The sequence below is a fragment of the Colletotrichum jinshuiense genome, chromosome 1 (genome assembly GCF_051148585.1).
Source record: "Colletotrichum jinshuiense chromosome 1, complete sequence".
NCBI classification, from domain to species: Eukaryota; Fungi; Ascomycota; class Sordariomycetes; order Glomerellales; family Glomerellaceae; genus Colletotrichum; species Colletotrichum jinshuiense.
In genome coordinates this window covers 5764926-5783354 of record NC_139302.1, presented here as the reverse complement: position 1 = coordinate 5783354, position 18429 = coordinate 5764926, and the positions used below count along the sequence as shown (strand labels likewise).

The window sequence follows — 18429 nt, the reverse complement described above, 5'->3', positions numbered from 1 at the left end:
AAGCTGAGAGGTAGTTCTATCGTTGCGCTGACGTCGTAAGCTTGTATAATTATTTGCATGCTTATTCTCATTGCCCAGCCCTAATGCCGTGATGAACGCAAGCTGACTTGAAGAGCGAATTCATAAATCACTGGCCGAACGCTGGTGGTTCATATCGTCATGCCTCACCTACGCCAAGCATCTCAGCCTCTTGCCAATCATCCTGAATGCTCGAAATTCTACCTCGAACTCTATAGGATTCGGATTGCCTTGATCTGGCTCTTGAGAGTGAACATTTACAACCACGCAATTTTCCTTCCAAAGCGATAGAAGATCAGTATGGGTTTTTTTTTCATAGTTGCTACACTATGTCGGTCATCGCGACCTGTCCTTTCTGCGGGTGCGAGATCATTAAGCGGATTGGATTTGCCAAGCCCGAGCGTGCCGATCTGGTTTGTATCCGCACAGTGATTGACCAACACGAAGACGCGATGGCGGTTAAGGAGAATGGAGTGGACCTCCGCAGACGATTAGCGCACATGGTGAGGGTCGATTTGAAACTCGGCTGGTCGCTACGCAACCCGCAGGTCCAGTCCACTTCAATGTTATGTTATGTCTCGTATATCTTTTGCACCGATGGACTTCCGAAACCAGACTTGCTGTACGCGGGCCATTGATTTACGAATCCATCGCCTATTCCGTGCACCTATTACGCCAAACATTGCATTCTTGACGCCTGCTGCGGCTTCCATTGCCACAACTCATCAGCTGATATCTCTGTGAAGAACATCGGATATTACCTTCCAAGGTTGCCTGACGCCATACCCTCAGCCACTGTGCGGGGAAGGGGTCCAGGCGGTAAAAGGGTCTCGCCATCCCAGCTTGGAGAGCTCATCGTGGCGCTGTTGGGGGCCATGGGGCATTCATGGACTTTGTGGCAGGCATTGTTTGGCTCCATCTGCCTCCGTTCCACTCTGTTTGGCTCGCTCATACGCTTTCAGAACCTCAAAAGAAGCTACGTGGCAGGGGCCCGAGAGTGCCGAGACACGAACACCTGGATTGACAGACCAGAAGCCGTGCCGATATCCGGGGCTGTGCCTGAGCGGGTGGGCCATAAACCTTGACGCGGTGTTCCCGATTGGACCTAAATGAGGAAACGCGCGGACCGTCTGAGTCGAGACTTTCATAAGCCTCTCCCCACAATGGCGGCGGTGTAAGTATTGTTAGGTATCTTAAGCTTCGGTCGACCCATTATTGGAGGCTCAAAGAAGTTTATATAACTTTCATTTCCCCGCACATTCATGACGGGCTTCATAGCATCAGATCTAAGATATTACCTGCAAACACCAAACCGGAGTTACTTTCACATCGCTACATCATGAGCCACTACAACAACAACGGCGGCTACAACGGCGGCTACCAGCAGGGTGGTGGTTACCAGCAAGGTGGCTACCAACAACAGGGGGGTTACCAGCAGGGCGGTCCTGGCGAAGCCAACTCCTACTACTCACAAGGACGCCCTGAACCCCAGCACCAACAGTACTCCCAGCACGGAGAGCAGGGATATGGCCAGCCTCCTCAGCATCACCAACAAAACTTCTCGCCACCTCCCTATCAAAATCAGCAGGACAACTACAACCAGGGCTACCGCAATGACGGCCCGCCTGGATCTGGCGGCCCGGAAGGCGAAGACGGCGAACGTGGTCTAACGGGTGCATTGGCCGGCGGCGCTGCCGGCGCTTTCGGCGGCCACAAGGTTGGCGGCAACTTCGGCCACAGCAAGACTAGCACCTTCATCGGTGCTGTTGCAGGCGCTTTTGCAGGTCATAAGCTCCAGGATGGAGTGTCTGATTGGAAGGACAAGCGCGACGAGGAGAAGAAGAATGAGCACAAGAACGACCATGACCGGCCCCACGACCGGCCGGAGGAGCACCACGGTGGTCACCACGGCGGTCACCACGATGACAAGCCCCGAAGCGGCAACTATGCCGGCGGATTCACCGGCTCTGCACGTGATATCCGTCTTGACGCTCATGGAGAGTACAACCTCCACGCGTCATGCAGGCGGAGGGACGGCGAATGGCAGGATAGCGTCATCAGCCTGAATAGGATCCTTGAGAACGACCAAGGTAGCTTCCGTTGGTCTTCGGGTGGTGGTGGCGGCGGCGATAACACTGTCACTGTTCAGCAGGGTGACACCCTGCGGAACATCGCGGCGAGATTCAATGTTGGATTCGAGGAGATTGCCAGACACAACAACATCCCGAACCCCGACCAGATTTGGCCCGGACAGGTTCTTCAAGTTCCAGGCCGCGGAGGAAACTCTGGCGGTAACTTCGGCGCATCAGCCCGGGACGCTCGCCTGGTGCAGGGTGGTCAAATACTGGAGGCGGAGCTGTCTCGCAACGGACAATGGGTCAGGAGCTCGATCAACTTGGATGAGAGAATAGGAAACAACAACGGCACCTTGCACCTGGTTTGAAGGAAGCCGACAAAAATGGCGTAAACATGTAAAAGCGGATGAAATTGAATGCTAGCGACCGTCGAAATATATTCGACTATTTTAAGGTCATTTGGAACTGATGCAACTTTTTTATGGTGCGCTTATTCGATCAATACCCATTACTTTGAAGTGATGTTGTCAGAAAAGCGCCGTCATGATGCGCTCATAAACCCAACTATACTGTGAAAGACAAAATACGCATATCTTCAGAGATGCGATTTTATGCCTCCGGTGACAATCATTTTGATGGTCAGGTAATCCTCAAGACCATACTTGCTTCCTTCGCGACCGAAGCCAGACTGTTTTATGCCTCCAAATCTGGTTATGGTCAGCGTGCATTCCAAGTATTTGTAAACCAACGTAGGTATTATTACTCACGGTGCAGAAGCGTCTGATATCACGCCGGTGTTGATCGCAACCATACCAAACTCCAAGCTCTCCGACACACGATGAGACCTGCTTAAGTCGTTCGTGATAATGTAGGAGGCCAGTCCTACTTTCGACTGGTTTGCCCTCTCAATCACTTCCTCCTCCGTGGAGAACTTCGTCAAGGCTGCAAGCGGTCCGAAGATCTCCTCCTGTGTCACCTTCATCGTGTCGTCGACATCACCCAATATGGTGAGTTCGAAGAAATTCTTTCCCATCGAAGGAAGTCGGTCACCGCCCAGTAAAACTTTGGCGTTCTTGGTGACGGCATCTTTGATGTGCTCCTCCACCTTCCCAATACCGTTGGTCATGGGCCCATGGGTAACCGATGCGTCGGTCCCATGGCCGACGCGGAATTTCTTGACTTCCTCAATAAGCCTCTGGCTAAATTTCTCGTAGATTCCCTCTTGGACAAATATGCGGTTAGCGCACACGCAAGTCTGACCGGTTACTTTGAACTTGGAAACGAGGACGCTGGAAATGGCAATATCCAAGTCGGCGTCATCGAACACAATGAAGGGTGCGTTGCCCCCCAACTCTAGGCTCAACTTCTTCAATGTGCTGCTCGATTGCTGCATCAACAGCTTGCCAACCCGAGTCGAGCCCGTAAACGAAATCTTCTTTACTGTTTCCGACTCACACAGAGCAAGCCCTAGCTGCGGGGTGTTTTCCAAAGCCGTGACCACGTTGAAGACCCCCGGTGGCACTCCGGCGCGCTCACACAAAACAGCCAAGGCGTTGGAGGAGAAAGGCGTCAATCCATCTGATTTCATAACAACAGTGCAGCCGGCTGCAAGAGCTGCTGCAACTTTGCGGGCTCCCATTGCCAGAGGAAAGTTCCAGGGCACAATCAAGCCGCACACGCCAATCGGTTCCTTGACAACGCGGGTTCTGTAGGTAGCGTTGCTGTGAGGTATAACGTCTCCGTAGATTCGAGGGGCCTCCTCGCCGAACCATTCGAAAAAACTGGCTCCAAACAGAACCTCTCCCTCGGCGTCTCCCTTTGACTTGCCATTCTCGGCGGTGATGATTTTGCCAAGGTCTTCTTTATTCTCAACCAAGAGATTGAAGATTCGCCCGATGATGCGACCTCGCTGGCGGCCTGATGTTGCTTTCCATGCCGAGAAAGCTTTGGCTGCAGCCTCAATGGATTTATTCAGGTCGGTGATGTTGGACTCGGGACATGTTCCGATCAGTTCCTCCGAGGCCGGATTCAGCACCCGGAAGGAATTGTTTGATGCGGACAACACCCATTCTCCGTTGATGTATGATTTCTCGACAAAGAGACTGGGATCTTTCAAAGAAGATGCAAATGAAGACATGGCAGAAAGCTTAGTGAGTCCTGACATATGGAAGACAAATTTTGGCGGTAATCTTAGATGTGGTGTAGAGTGGCCGTTGTATTGGACTGCAATCTCACGTGTGCTTGACCCTGTGCATCTTTATCGTCTCAGTGGCACCGATAACGGTGCATTGCTACAGCCATCATCATTCCATTGACATAATAAATTGGCCCCGGAGGTTCAAGGGGTGCCATAGTTGGGTGGCATGCATGTCTCATTGTATGATAAGCTGGAAGCGGGGAAGTGGGAGATAAGAGTAGGGATGACCGGGGATCTATTCCGAAATTCGCTCCCGAGAATAAAACCCCGAAGCCATTCAGGGGCCGAAGTCGCTAGTCCCTTCTCCTATCAATCCAAATCACGAGTTATAGACTAGGCGCATGTTGAATCTCTCTTAATATGAAGTCGAACATTCCCAAACTTTCCTGGCCGAAGCGCTGTCGGGTTTGTTCATCCAACCAAGTCTGGAATAAGTTTTCCTTGTGAAAATCAGGCTGTTTCGTATTACAGGCGTAACCAAACATGGCACAATTTCTTTGCACAAATCGATACGTATCTGTGAGCTGTAATTTGAACCTGAGACCAATAACAATGGAAAACTTGAAGTCAGCACCTGCAGCCAAGCAGGAACCCCTCGACCTGACAAACAGCTCGCCTCATCAACATCTCTAATGCGCAGTATCTCAAACATAATTCCTTATCAGATGGTAGTAGGATTTTCAGATCGAGTGCTCAGAGCCGTTACTAACGGCGGGGTCTCCGAAGAATCATTGATGGCAAATGCGAATCAGACGTAGGACGATGCCCGGGCTCTGGTTGATACGCCCATCCCTGCAACTCCGGTTCAGGATCATATAGTCGCTCGCGCAAGAGTCCCATAGAACCCAACAGACGTACAACTTTCGCGCCCATGTAATGGAAGATTCGTCTAGTCCACCGTAACACAGGCCCGAAGTACTTGTTGGCCATCATCACGTAAATGAGCATAGCCACCGTGATGGAAGATGCCAAAACAACAAACGCCTTCGGCGAAGGCTGAAATATAATCGCCTGGCTGTCCATGCTGAACAGGGTGGCAGTCAAAGACAAGGGAAGAAAGAGCTAAAAGAACAAATTAGGTTAGTAAAGTATTGCAGTTTCTTTGAATGCTGACTCTTACAAATGCAATAAAAGTAAGTGTCTGAAGTGAGTTACTTGTAGGAACTTCTGGTAGGGGGGTGGCTCCTCGGATTTGCGCTGCAATCAGTTCTCGTTGGACCTACTGCCTGTCAGAGAGAGTATTGGAGTAAGTTAAAGAGGGAGTGTCTTACTAAATCGAAACTGTTTTTGCACGTATCATTCAAGTTGTTGATTGTTCGATGACAATCTCTTAGCCTGGAAACCGATCCTCTTATGTCGTCAATTACATGCGGCCGGTTTGCGGATGCCTGATCTGGGTGTGAATCATCGAAAAAAGCAGTAAGTTGATGCTTTTCGAATGAAGACCACGCATCCAGGATGTTCGAGACTGTTTGAACCAGGTGCGCCATGAGCCAAGTTGTAAGAGTCAGAGAAGTGGAGATTTTGCCGAACTCTGCATCCTGGTCTTGCTCGAAGTGCGAGATTATATTTCGAGATGATACCTGCATGGTGAGTTAGAGGAAGTTGAACAAACAGTCTATAGTGGGCCAATTTACCTGATCGAAGACTGCTTTCTCAAGCTGTGAGGTCATGTGGGTCCATTCTTCCGCGACTTGTTTGAAGCGAATGTTGAGAACAGCGAGAAAGTAATCTCGAGGTGACCATATGGATGTGTGAGCCTCGAGAGATCCGAGAACCAAGGGATCTAGAATTATTCCGTCCTTTGCATCTGATTCATAATCGATCAATGACATTGAATCATCGCGAGATCCGAAAAATGCGTCCTCAAAGAAATATGCGGTCCATCGCGTTTCATCAATGCCCACGACCGAACATGAAAATTGGGCTTCATGGAGGAAGTAATGAGCGGAGACCTCGTGGAGGGACCGGCGGGTGGTAGGTTTTTTGAGGTCAAAGTGCTTTGGAAAGAAGTCCTTGAGATTCAAAGATCGTCGTAAAGGTTTGCCTTCTGGGTTATGGCGATGGTCGCGAACCGGCTGATCATGCTTCCTCCATGTGAAGAACGGTAGATTGAATTCTAGGAGGAATGTTTTGCATGCTCTTGTCTACAGGTCCTTGTTAGGCAGTTATCCTAAAGAATTCAGGCTGTCGAAACTGACTGAGATTGAGACCCCAAACGAGGGCTTGAGTGCTATGTGTTTGTATAAAATGTCGCTCAAAGCTTTGGTTTCCGGCTCAGAACACGTTATGGCTAGAGCAAGCGCTGTCCACTCATCCAGGTCTGAAACATAACTAAAGAGCGAGAGTCAGAATGTAGCACATGCACTTCGTTACAATGTACTCACATTAAACGCTTGTCCGCATCAATCTTATTTACCTTCTGTGAGGTTGGTTCGTATCGCTAGAAGACTTAGTATTTTCAAAAACTAACAGGCCACACTGCTCACATTTCTCCTTAGTTCGGTAACTAGTTGACCTGCAGATAGTATACCTTGGAAAGGCCTAGCACGAAGGCTCTTGAACTCCCGTTGATCAAGCCAAATTGTGGGCTTTTGGTGTTGCTGTGACTCTAAAGCGTCGACTGTTGCATTGTGACAAAAGAGGCGGAGTTCACTGGATCGATGGAAAGATGTGCTGCTCATAGCTGTTGATCCGAGGAACGCGTCCCAGAAGTCATCGCTTGGAGTGTCTTGAAACTCCTGGAAAAAGGAACTGTTCAGCCAAAGTAGACTAACATCTCTTCTTGAAGTAAATATGTCTGGCCATTCACTCGAGTTTGATCTTCGAGGAATTGTAGCCGAGAATTCCTTGGACCAACTTGAAACACGACTCTCTGGTTCTTGTTTTTGGCTTTGCGAAAGAGATTGAAGTCCTGGTGTTAGTGTAGACTGGGGACTTGAGTGGTTGCTGAGTCGGGACTGAGAGCTACCGTACCGTCCTTCGGGTCTTGGCTTGTTGTTGTTGAATGATGCTAGCCTTGCAAGAAAGCCCCTGGAAAGAAGGTCTTGAAATATTTCCATGGCCGGAACTATATATGCAGTTCCTATGCCTGGGCACCCTCTCACCAAGTGCCCGTAAAAAGCACCAGTGACTTGATCAATGACTGTGGCCCCGCAATCTCCTTCAGCCACGGCGCCCTCGAGTTGTACGATCTGTAGCCTCTGAAAGGATTTGAGATCTTTTCTTCGAAATAGTGTCGTCCCAGGAAGAAGAGTGCCTCTCATTACACAACTGGAATCCGAAACAAGGAATATTGGCTTCTCTTGGGGTTCCCTTGCTGCCACTTTCAAAACACCGAGAAATTTCTGCCCAGCTTCGCGAGAGAGAATAACTCCATTGATAAGATCGGTAACGCCTGGAGGTTCCGTCACAATTAAGGAATAATCCAAACCAGGACAAGAACCTTCGCTTGCTTTGATGGATATCATTCCAATTTTGACAAGACTGGTGTCATTTGGTAAGGATTGAGATTTTGCTGATGGGATATGATGATATCTGCTTCCCAATGATGTACCAGGGGTATTGAAAGTATCAAAGTTGCCGACTGGTTTTGGCGGTGAGAACGTTGTGTATTCGTGCTCAGTGTCTGACCCGTCGATCGAGCTCTCATCTTCCCAAGCCCTTCCATTTGATTGCTCCAGTGATATGAAACTGGGTGATACGAGGCTAGGCTCGGGTGTGGCGCTTCCGTGGCTTAGAACATCAAGGTCAGTTTGGGAAGTTTCGTCTTCATCTCCGTCTTCGTCGTCAGCCCCGTCGATGGAGCATAAATCTGCATCGGAACTTGTATCCAGGCCTTCCTCGTCATCTTCTAAATGATCGGAACTAACATGTTCGGTAGTGAGCTGATAATATGTGTCTTCAATTTGAAGCAACACTCCTCCAGTTGCCCAGAGTGTCAAGTCGCTGTTGTCCCCGGGCCTGAAGAGGTGTCTTCCCATGATTGGTGATACGGATGAAGAAAATACGGCGTCGTTGGGGGTCTTGAATGATATGGCATCCAAATAATCCATTCCACCAGCAAAGGCCCTTGCTGAAAGAGGTTGCTCCAATGGCCGCGCAACTGAACCAATGTCAAACTGTGAATAGGTTTGCCGTATGTGGCTCCCGCGCAACGCGTCTTTTGCAAGGGCCCTGACGCCATTGTTCAGGCAGCAAACCATTATCACTGGACGTGAGACAAGCTGCGATTTACCGATCATGTAGACCCGGACATAAAGGTTGGCATGTTCGCATCCGATGTTACTCAACACAATAGTAACGCTGTGCTCTATTTCATTTTCAAACTTCTCCAGGACGAGACCGACTGCGAACCAGGCTTTTTCACCATGGCGTAAGGAATTCGTCGTTATTTCTGGACCACAGGATTCCTGAGGGTTTTCCCATCGTAGGCGTTTGAAGAGGGGCATCTTGCCGATTCAGGGACCGTTTGCCTGAGCCCAGTAACACTGCACTAGTGTTTGCAACTTCGCTCTAGCTAACGCTGTGGGGAAGCAAGAGTTATGGAAAGATGACAACTGTGGGATTGATAGAAAGAAAGACGAATAAAGTTGGGGGGAGCGGCAGTGGTTTGAACGGAAGCGCATTAGAAATCCCCAAGACAAATCACAGACTAACAAATTGGGCGCGGCCCATTACATTCATTTTTTGGGGTTGCACAATCGACCGGTTTTTTCAGTGAGGCAAACTAATGCGGCGATGTTATTCGCTCCCCTCCATGGAACTGCTGATGCAAGGCGATTTAGTGCAAGATGCCTGACGCCCGACTGGGGTCGTTGAGTACTGAATTGTAAAAAAGGCGTCGGCACTAACTACAGGATCAAAAATTCCATCACGGCATGTTGTTTTCCGGCTTACTCATGGCTAAGGAATATCAAATAAGCGCAATATGTATCCCACTGATAAGATGTCATGTTAAAGACTGAAGCAAGGTTGCGTACAGCATAGGAACATTTGCTGCGATCATCGCCTGTTGCAAGCGTGACCCGAGTATGATTGAGTTAACCCAAGCCGACACCAGAAATCTTGTCAGTATTACCTGGCAGCGACCCGTTATCGACCCATGTACAATCCAGCACGGGAGACTATTGACTGGCTCACCTTGTGGCCAAGCTGCCTATGAAGATTATTGCTACCAGCAGTGGAGCATTGCCGCTGGATACCAAAATGGACTTCATATGGCATTGAACACATCTCAGGAGCTCAAGGAATTCATTTTGTACCTTTCGGTGGCAGAATCAATGACGCGACACGAAATGTCTATGTATCTCGAGCAAAGTAACAACACAGAGTCAAGTGAGCGGACGCGCGACAACACGATCAACCTCGCTCTTCGAATTCTTCTGATGCTCAGATTTGGACCGGTTATGGGAGAAATGCTTCCCCGGCGTCACTTATCTTGGAAAGAAGGTTGTCTGAAAGACTTCATTCAGACCTATCTTGAGGAAGACGCCCCACTGGGAATTGAAGGAGTACGGCTTCCCAGAACATTCAATGCCTGGAGTCTGGTTGCAATTGGGGGCATTGCGATCGAGTTGACCGACAACCTAGCTGACCACCTTCTGTTAATTGAGGAAGAAAACAACATGAAAGTGTTAATTTTTCATCATGCATCCTTTCTTGAATGCCACCGAAGGTTCGTCAAACCGATAGAAAAAATACTTTGGTTGGAAGCCTGACATAACTGCTGATTAGTTCGATGTTCCCGGAAGGGTTTTTGGAAGAGACTCTTGAGACTTTGGCATTGATCTTTCCCGAGTCGGAGTTCGGAGGCTTTGGCCGCTTCAAGCGTCGACGGTGGTCATGGCTCCAGAATCTTCTTTCCAAACAACCATGCACCAGAATTGACTCAAGACTTGGTGCCTGTGGGACACTGCCAGCAGAGGCTCGACGGATAGAAAGATTTAAGTTCTGGAGAAACCGTCTAGTCGTTCTGAAGCAAGCATACGACGACGCAACTCCCCGGACCATTTCCCAGTGGTGGTACGATCGGCGAAACCGGGTTGTGTGGTGTACCTTCTGGCTCGCGATTCTTGTTTTGGTGTTGGGAGCGTTGGTAGGCATCGTTCAATGTGTACAAGGTGGACTGCAAGTATCCAAGGCGTGACGACTTATTGGTTGTGGAAGTTTATTTTGAACAACGAACATTTGACCTCAGCGTACGTTCTGAAAAGAAACTATTGGAAACAATTGCTTGAAGTAGGCAGATGAACAAAAGGCTTCCAGTTTTGACATGACGAATATGTTATCTTAAGTAGCTTACATGCTTAGAGGCCAGATGGATTGTTGAACATTTGGTGTGAACTCCTATTGAGTTGATTCCATGCTAGGGAAATGCACCATAGGCTAAAGAGTTTCTATGACAAGCAAATACGACCTCGCCACGTTTCCAAGTACTCTCACGCCCAAATAGGAGATGGAGATCGCAACTGGGAGTCATGGCTTGGATAACTTCTCATCCTGCGTCATCTAGTAAGTATGAGGGGTAAGGGTCACTCTGGGCCCGCCAAACTCTCTCTTTGAAAGACCCTGAATAGACCGCCAAGCATCAATTGTGCTCTCATTTCCTCCGTGCGGTGTTAGACTCTTGGTCTGGAACAATTCGACAGATCGAGGCTCAGAAGATGGTGAAAGCCAAGTCGCCGGACAGCTTCATGCACCCGCCTTGCCTCATAACAAACCCAAAATCCGACTGGTTCTGCAGCTAAAGAATCTACATCATCAAAAGAACAGACGTCGGCCAAGGCACCAAGCCCTATCGGTGCATCTGGCACACCACCTGCGGCACCAACATGCCGGCCCCCAAGAACGACCGTCCCAATTGGCCACACAACCACGAAGCTCGGCGGACCCGCACAGGCTGTCGAGAGTGGCGACAAAGTGCCGTAAGTACGGCAGCGCCAAATCTTTACGACTGCATTGTGGCTCAGCGTCGACCGAGCAGAAAGCTGCGGTGATAATTGGTATTCAATGCGCTGTGGCTTAGTGTGGAAGAGCCACAATCGGGTTATCGGGATGAACCTTGAATCTCATCGTAGGGTGCAGGTGCCGCTGGGCGACTTGTTCGCCGCTCACAGTGACGTTGGTCCAGATTCTGTGCGGAGCCGATTGCGCGGCCCCTCATGACATGAGCCAAGTTAGCTTTTCGTCGTAGTGCCGACCCAGGCGGTTGGCGTCTTAGCGCTCATCCGACAAAACGAAATGACGCACGTAGGGAGGGTCCTGAATTCTTATACTGTACCTGTCTGAGGATAAGTCTATATAAATCTAGAATGCTTCTCCCGTAGAAACCGCATAATATACCACTTCCAATCACAACCACCATTGCGAACACCATTCAAACAACACAATTAGACCGACCCTCAATTGAAAAGAGACCTCTCAGTACACTTAACCTTCAACCAACCTGACTAGAAAAACAAACAACCAACGAAAACCAAAATCTCTACCTCTACCACACAAGAATAACAGCAGGTCACCTACCACAAGACCTCAGACAAGAACGCCACACAGCACCTACAGAACAAAACATCACCCGATAAAACCTACACAATGTGCTTTGGCGGCTCCAGACGCAGAACTTATGCCGGCGGTGGCGGCATGATGGGCGGACCTCGTCCCGCTGTTGTCCAGACCCACCACCACCACGGCCACGGCGGCGGAATGATGGGTGGGCCCCGACCTTGCGGGCCCCGAGCCGGCTACGGTGGCGGCTTTGGAGGCGGCTTCGGAGGAGGACGCGGCTACGGTGGCGGTTGGGGCGGTCGTCGCAGGGGCCACTGCTAAATGCAGATGATTTTCATTTTACAAAGCTAGAGCGAAACGGACTGGACACGATTAAGATTTGTACCATATAGCGGGTGAAACGACACTGGTAGGTCGGGATTTTGTACCATCACGAGTAAACATGGGTGTTTTTTTTCATAGCCTACTTTATTCAGGAATTACAGACGACTTCTATGAAACATCGGTTTCTTCGGGACCAAAATTAACAAAAAGCACCTAAATTGTACACTTGCTCATGTTCTTCATGTTCGGTTAGATCACCCACCTGAAAGACAGCATTTTCAGTCTTGTTCCGTAAGAAGCGGAACTTAAAGTACCTTACGTCATAATCAAAGCATTTTCATCTCAACCTTTCCCGAAGCTTCCCTGTAGCTGCTGCCGCGTGAATGCCGGTGTTGCATGTGACCTTGCAGAGTAGGCCCTAATTATGATGATCTTAGGCAAACTGATGGTGCTGTAGCTTGCAATAACGGTCTCGCTTCAAGCTTGCAAAAGAGACCAAAGAATCGCCAGGAAGGCTCGTGATCGAAGCCGTCCGGGAGAGATGACGTGATAAAACCGTCCTTCTTGAGCCATGTCCCGCCAGTTGGACCATGTCGCCCGCCCAGTGGTCTACGTTGTAAACAATCAGTGACGAGGCGAGGCACCAAGAGTTCTCAGTTAAGTGGGCAACACGAGTGATTAGTATGACGTATACAAGTAGTTGTATCTATATGTGGTTGGCATTCTGTCAGCTCCATGTTGGTGTTAACAACGTATGGCGTTGATCTAAAGCTGCCACGAATTCGGAAAGGAGTACAGCGGTCATACACTGGATCTTGGCCTTGTTCCTGGAGATGCCTAAGCCGAAGACTATGTGTCCTAGAAATGCATCAGAAAGAATAACGACGGAGACTTTCAGTACCTATAAAGCACGCATCTAGAAACACGCAATTATCATCTGAGAAGCGAGGGCGTGGTTTAGTCGCCGGAAAATTGTTGAATGGGGAAGGTGCGGACACTTTGAACCAATTAAGAACATGAAAATTCCAAGTTACCCATATCCTGGAACAATTTCAAAAGTCTCTGCCAATAACTATCCGGCAGCGTTCTTGGTACGGAGAGTTAGTATTAATCCCCTAGTCCTTCATGACGCGCTCATTCAATCCACTACATTGCTGACGACCAGTGGCCTGAGGACTCGGGGGTCAGACGACGCCCGTCTAAGTGAAAATGCTAACTGATTGGGGCAATGGATTCGAATACTCTGACCTGAGTTGCCCGATGGAATCATCACGAGAAACTCGTTGGCAGTTGCCACAAGAGGCAGCTGGCGTCACTGGCCAGGCAAAGACAGAATTATTAAAGTGTATTAAGTAAAGCATTACCGGCTTGGTGTAGGCCATTTTCATTAGACTTTGATGAGGTGATTCCCAAATTTTCCCGTGCAATCCAACGCCAGTCCCGAACTCCATTCCAATTGTTGAAGTTCACCGCATCTCGGCCCTACATCCAGACGGACGCCAAAGCTGCATCATATGAGAATGCCCATGCGAGGAATCGTTCAGGCCAGTTTACCTCCAGGCAATTGCTGAGCCTCTCTGCATGCTGCCTGTTCTTGGCCGCGAGAGGATCGGAAATATTGGGCATGAAAGATCCAGAAATCATGAGCCGACCCGTCAGCAGTGTATCGGTACCGGGAACCCGGCTTGCGGGTAAAGTGGAGGATGTCCGAGGGCGGCACCTAGACCCGCCCCGAAGGGTTCTCCCCACCGTTGTCATATTTGGACCACTCCGAGCCCCATCTCTTCGCCACCCAGTCCAAGTCTCTGTCGTGGAGGTCCGCCGGCATGTACACCCACTTCTTGTCGTCCTTCAGCCAGGTGCGGTTGGGCAGGTACGCCTCGAGGAAGTAGTAGTTGTCGCGATGGAAGGGCATGTCCACTGTAGCCGGACCGCTTTTGTCCAGGAACTGGTCGCTGTTCAGCTCGGCTTCCGCCTTGGACATTTTGAAGTGAGGACGCTGGTTGCTCTTGTTCTCGCTCTGTCTCTTGATGGCAGCGCAGGTGTTTTTGAGATGCAGCTCCAAGAGGTGGGCGTACGCGAGCGGGGAGCGAAGGGCTCTGAGCACAATGGCGTATGTCTTTTCCAGGAGCTTTTCGTTCCATTCCGGCTTCTGCCCGCGGGGGATGATGGGTATGGGCTCCCCTCCGGTGAGGTTGGACTGCCAGTTGTTGAAATCGACGATGATGCAGAGGGCGTTCCAGCGCATGACACAAGTCAGGCAGGTGCAAGACTCAAAGGGGTTGGGCTGGGGAATGTGCTGGTACTTGCGGTGGATGCCGAGCATATCCATCCTTCTGCTGTTCTGCAAGACGTCATGCAGCTTGGGCTCGATTTGATCCAGGGTGACAGGCAGGCGGAAGCACTTCTCGAGGAGGGAGAATCTTTCAGAGATGATATGTCGTGATAAAAGCGTCTCGTTGTGCTGGACCAGCTGGTGCAGTGCCTGACAGGTTTGGGCGGTTTTGAAAATGTCGCTCGGCAGCATGTGGCTCACGATGCCGGCGAGGATCTCATTCGGCAAGTCGAGGATGTGAGTCGGTGGGCGAGATGAGGACTTGGCCGTCTTTTTCTGGAGCTTGCGCTTCATCCTCTCGGTTCGCTTGGATCGGATCTTGAGGCTTCCAGCAGCAGTAACACGGTCGCTGTCGATGACGGCTTTGGTCGCTTCACTGGGCCGGGGCGCGTCGCTGGTGCTCACCAAGACTCCGGCACTCGTGTAGTATGAGACGGTGCCATCGCTATTGATAACAGTCATCATGGTCTCTTCGTGAGTTGACGGTGCAATGCTTTGTGAGGCCAGGTTGTTGGGAGCCATTCTCGTTGAAGCTTTGTCGGTGGTGGGTGTGCTGGGTGCTGCGTCTCGGATCTGAAGGCCTTTGAGATCCTGTGAAAGAGTTTCGGGGCTCTCATTCACCGTCTTCATCTTTGCGGGCGTCTTTTATGAATTGAGCTCCCTGGATTCTTTCTACTCAGCTGGGTTGCGTCAGCCCGCGCTGACAAACAGTGAAGAAAAGTCGAAGTTGAGTTGAAAGATTGACGATGCCTACGCCACCCAGCGCCAAGTGCCCGGACGAGAGTGAGAGGGTGGGGAGGGGAGGAGGTGCGTCACGCCGAGCCCCACCCAATCAGCGCCCAAGTTGGGGCATTGAGCAGAGGATTTTAGTGGATCAGACAGGGGCGTTTCTCGCTTGAATCCTTAGCGTCTTTCTCCACCTCACCTCTATCCTCTCCTTCCTCCTCCATACCAACCACAACCGTACTTACACCTTCCTTTCTTTCTTCAAGTCGTAGTAAAGAACCAGCACGGAGAATTAGATTATTTTGGAACCAAGTTGATTTTTCCCCCTACTTACGTCATCAATATAATCATCTGCGGCCATCGAACCAACTTTGCACTTACGCAGATCCCCAACATGATGTCAATGCCGTCACATATCATATCAGTCCTCGATGCAGGGTGTTGGTATTCTTAAGAGGGAGCATTAGGAGCACTGAGAGCATTGAAACATTCAAGAGGCACGAGGGAACAAGTAAGAGCACCCAATATTGCAAAAGGAAAAAAATCGACGTTTGGATTGGGGCTGCTCATCTCATAGGACTGTCTCTGTCTTCCTGGGTCTTCTCTTTCCCAGGCCAGTCTGCATTATTGAGCGTCCCCATCCTTCAAATCCCAAGTAACCAGACCATATCATTAAACCGTTCCCAATGCCCTCCGTTCCCAATACCCTCCGTTCCCAATACCCTCCGTTCCCAATACCCTCCGTTCCCAATACTCCCTGGCACATTCTCCTCCGCCTCCGTGATAACCGAAGTCGGACAGTAGCGGCATCCAGCCAACCCAAAAACAAACCCAGTGGTATCTCGAAGTAAACAAATTCCAGCATCCCATACCCCATGTGTCCATCCCTCACCCCAAAGTCCCAGTATCCTTATTCCCCATCCCATGCCCCCTCCATGCCACCATTACTCCATCCACCCGCGGTTGTAGTTGCCGCAGGAAGTAGCTGGCTGGTTCGAACTCTTAGATGGAGCAAGGATCAACGCCATACCGCAACTCCCAGATGGGGGAGGTCTCAGCGCCGGGAGGGTACTCATTCTTGAGGGCCTGTCGAGCGGCCTCAGCCTGGGAGCGGAAGCTGGCAAAGCGAATCTCGAGGTGGCCCATCTCCTCGTTGAGAACGTGAGGAATGATCTCGTCGATGTCGTACGTGAAGCGGCGCGAGAACCAAGGCAGAAGGTACTTGGGGTGGACAAACGACGACTTTCCCTTGATGATGAGAACGCGGGACAGCTTGCCAGCAGTATCAATCTCTTTCGTCTTAATGCGGTTGAGGCAGGCTCGGGCCACCATGCCACCGACAATTAGACGCTGCGCCGGGTTGGAACAATAGGCGTAGAACTTCTGCGTCGAACTGACCTCAAAGAACGTCACCTTGGCTGCCGACAACAAGTGGCCCTTCTCGCGGCTGGGAGGGTTGATGACGCACGCGTAGATGCGGCCCATGCCGCGAATCTGGGCGAGGAGCATGTTGTGCGTGACGTTGGCCGGCAGGTTGATGATGAAGAGCGACGTGTTGAGGCTGTTCGGAATGTCGGCCGACCGGTTTCGAGGGATTGAAGCATCGCCCGCATAGTTCTGCGAGATCCCATACTGCTCCTTCAACTCCCGCTGTTGGTCAAAGTCGGGGTGCAGCATGGGCCGAGTCACCGCAGTCATGGGGCGGAAGTGCCCACTTGGAACGAAGAGGCGAGGGCCCTGGGCCTGCGATGTCGCCATGTTTGTGGAACTGGCAGGTGCGACACCTCTGCCAGCGCTGGACTGCCCAGCCGAGTTTGAACTGCCAACTGCGGGTTGGTGCTGAGGCATGGGCCGCCCAGTTCCGATGGGGGCAGGAAGCCCATTTCGAACGACATCACGACGCACCAGGTCGGCACCTGGGTGCGTCTTGAAGACGAGGTTGTATTGCTCGGCCGAGCCACTCTGAAGCCAAGCCTGGGCAGCAGAGAGCTGACCAGCACTGCCGGTCGTGAAACCGTCAGAGTTCGAACCGTCGTGGAGCGGGGCTTGGAACACGCCCACTGAGCTGCTGGCATTGCCCTGTGGGACTGAAGGGCCGCGGCGGGAGGCAAAGTTGCCTTGAGGAACGCCGCCTACAGAGACTCCAGGCGTGGTTGGAGCTCTGACCGGAATTTGAGCGTCACCAAGGCTCCGAGCGTGAGGCGGAACGAGCTCATTGGGAGCTGTAGCCTTCGACGTGTCGAAGTTCGAACCACCAGTGGCCCTCCCGGCCTTGTAGACAAGCCCGTTGAAAATTGTGTTGGAACCTTGAAAGTTGTTGGTGGAAGAAGAAGACTTGACGAAGGCGGAAGAAGAGGAGTAAGAATAAGTAGCCTCGACCTTGGGCTCCGTGGGGAAAGAGGGCGGAGTGGGCTCAGCCCTAGCCTCAGCAGTGGAAGAGGAAGGAGTCAAGTCAGGCTGGGCGGAGCCTGGGTTCAGGGCGGATCTTCCAGAGTCGGAATGGTCATAGATCTCGCTGGGCGCGTCGTTCCAGTCCGTGTACTCGGAAGGAGAAGGAGACGGTGCAGGGGGTGCCTGGCTACCATTTTCATCAAGCCTAAAGTCGCTTGGGGTGATGGTGAGGCCTTGCATCTCCTTGAAAAAGGCTTCCATATTTCCGTTGACAGGCCAAAGACATGTGCTGGCGCCGTTGTCCTGGTCCATCAGATGCTGCGAAGGCGTACGGTTGTGAGAAGTATCCTTGGGGCTGCCACTGGTAGAACCACGCTGGAAAGAGCTTCCAATGGTGGAACCGATGAGGGAAGAATCACCGAGGCGAGCGCCGTTATCGTTGTCAGAGGCAGGGCAAGGCTTGGGGGTGACAATATGAGATCGGTCAAAGGACCAAGCGCCGAGAGAAGAGCCCATCTTGGAGTCGTGACCAGCCATTGTGAACGATAGTTATCGTAACGAGGAAGATGAGGATGGTGAGGATCTGGTCGGCGGGTTACTGCCCTAGCGATTAGTTACTGTAAAACGCGTGCCTTCCCGCACAACACAAAGAACTTACTGTAGCCGAAGAGATGAAAGAAGCCTGTATTTTGGATAGCAGCTTTCAACGAAATGGGATCGCCGGGTTTCTGTTGCAAAGGAAGCAAAAGATGAAAGGTCTGTCAGATGAGAGTCAATCTTTTGTCCCGGGTGTGTGACTTCAGATGACAGGATGGAAAGAGTAAAGGCTGAAGGCTTGATGTGAGAAGGAGCACCTT

At 50.9% G+C, this 18429-nt stretch overlaps 6 protein-coding genes across 6 annotated transcripts; 2 read left to right on the top strand and 4 right to left on the bottom strand.

The window, feature by feature from the left end:
- Positions 1-1357: 1357 nt before the first annotated feature.
- On the top strand, positions 1358-2461 carry EsH8_I_001502 (CVNH domain-containing protein; the record flags this gene model as incomplete). The annotated part of the gene is made up of 1 exon (XM_083268915.1): positions 1358-2461. The coding sequence occupies one exon, from the start codon at positions 1358-1360 to the stop codon at positions 2459-2461; it is 1104 nt and encodes a 367-aa protein (XP_083119353.1).
- A 227-nt stretch (positions 2462-2688) lies between these two features.
- On the bottom strand, positions 2689-4230 carry EsH8_I_001501 (NAD-dependent succinate-semialdehyde dehydrogenase; the record flags this gene model as incomplete). The annotated part of the gene is made up of 2 exons (XM_083268914.1): positions 2689-2800; positions 2861-4230. The coding sequence occupies 2 exons, from the start codon at positions 4228-4230 to the stop codon at positions 2689-2691; spliced, it is 1482 nt and encodes a 493-aa protein (XP_083119352.1).
- Positions 4231-4995: 765 nt separating this feature from the next.
- EsH8_I_001500 (uncharacterized protein) lies at positions 4996-8741 on the bottom strand (the record flags this gene model as incomplete). The annotated part of the gene is made up of 7 exons (XM_083268913.1): positions 4996-5352; positions 5411-5509; positions 5562-5873; positions 5928-6437; positions 6492-6624; positions 6678-6733; positions 6780-8741. 7 exons carry the CDS (start codon positions 8739-8741, stop codon positions 4996-4998), a joined length of 3429 nt encoding a protein of 1142 aa, XP_083119351.1.
- Positions 8742-11883: 3142 nt separating this feature from the next.
- Positions 11884-12117, top strand: EsH8_I_001499 (uncharacterized protein; the record flags this gene model as incomplete). The annotated part of the gene is made up of 1 exon (XM_083268912.1): positions 11884-12117. The coding sequence occupies one exon, from the start codon at positions 11884-11886 to the stop codon at positions 12115-12117; it is 234 nt and encodes a 77-aa protein (XP_083119350.1).
- Positions 12118-13840: 1723 nt separating this feature from the next.
- Positions 13841-15085, bottom strand: EsH8_I_001498 (F-box protein; the record flags this gene model as incomplete). The annotated part of the gene is made up of 1 exon (XM_083268911.1): positions 13841-15085. The coding sequence occupies one exon, from the start codon at positions 15083-15085 to the stop codon at positions 13841-13843; it is 1245 nt and encodes a 414-aa protein (XP_083119349.1).
- Positions 15086-16183: 1098 nt separating this feature from the next.
- On the bottom strand, positions 16184-18109 carry EsH8_I_001497 (uncharacterized protein; the record flags this gene model as incomplete). The annotated part of the gene is made up of 1 exon (XM_083268910.1): positions 16184-18109. One exon carries the CDS (start codon positions 18107-18109, stop codon positions 16184-16186), a length of 1926 nt encoding a protein of 641 aa, XP_083119348.1.
- Between the last annotated feature and the right edge of the window lie 320 nt (positions 18110-18429).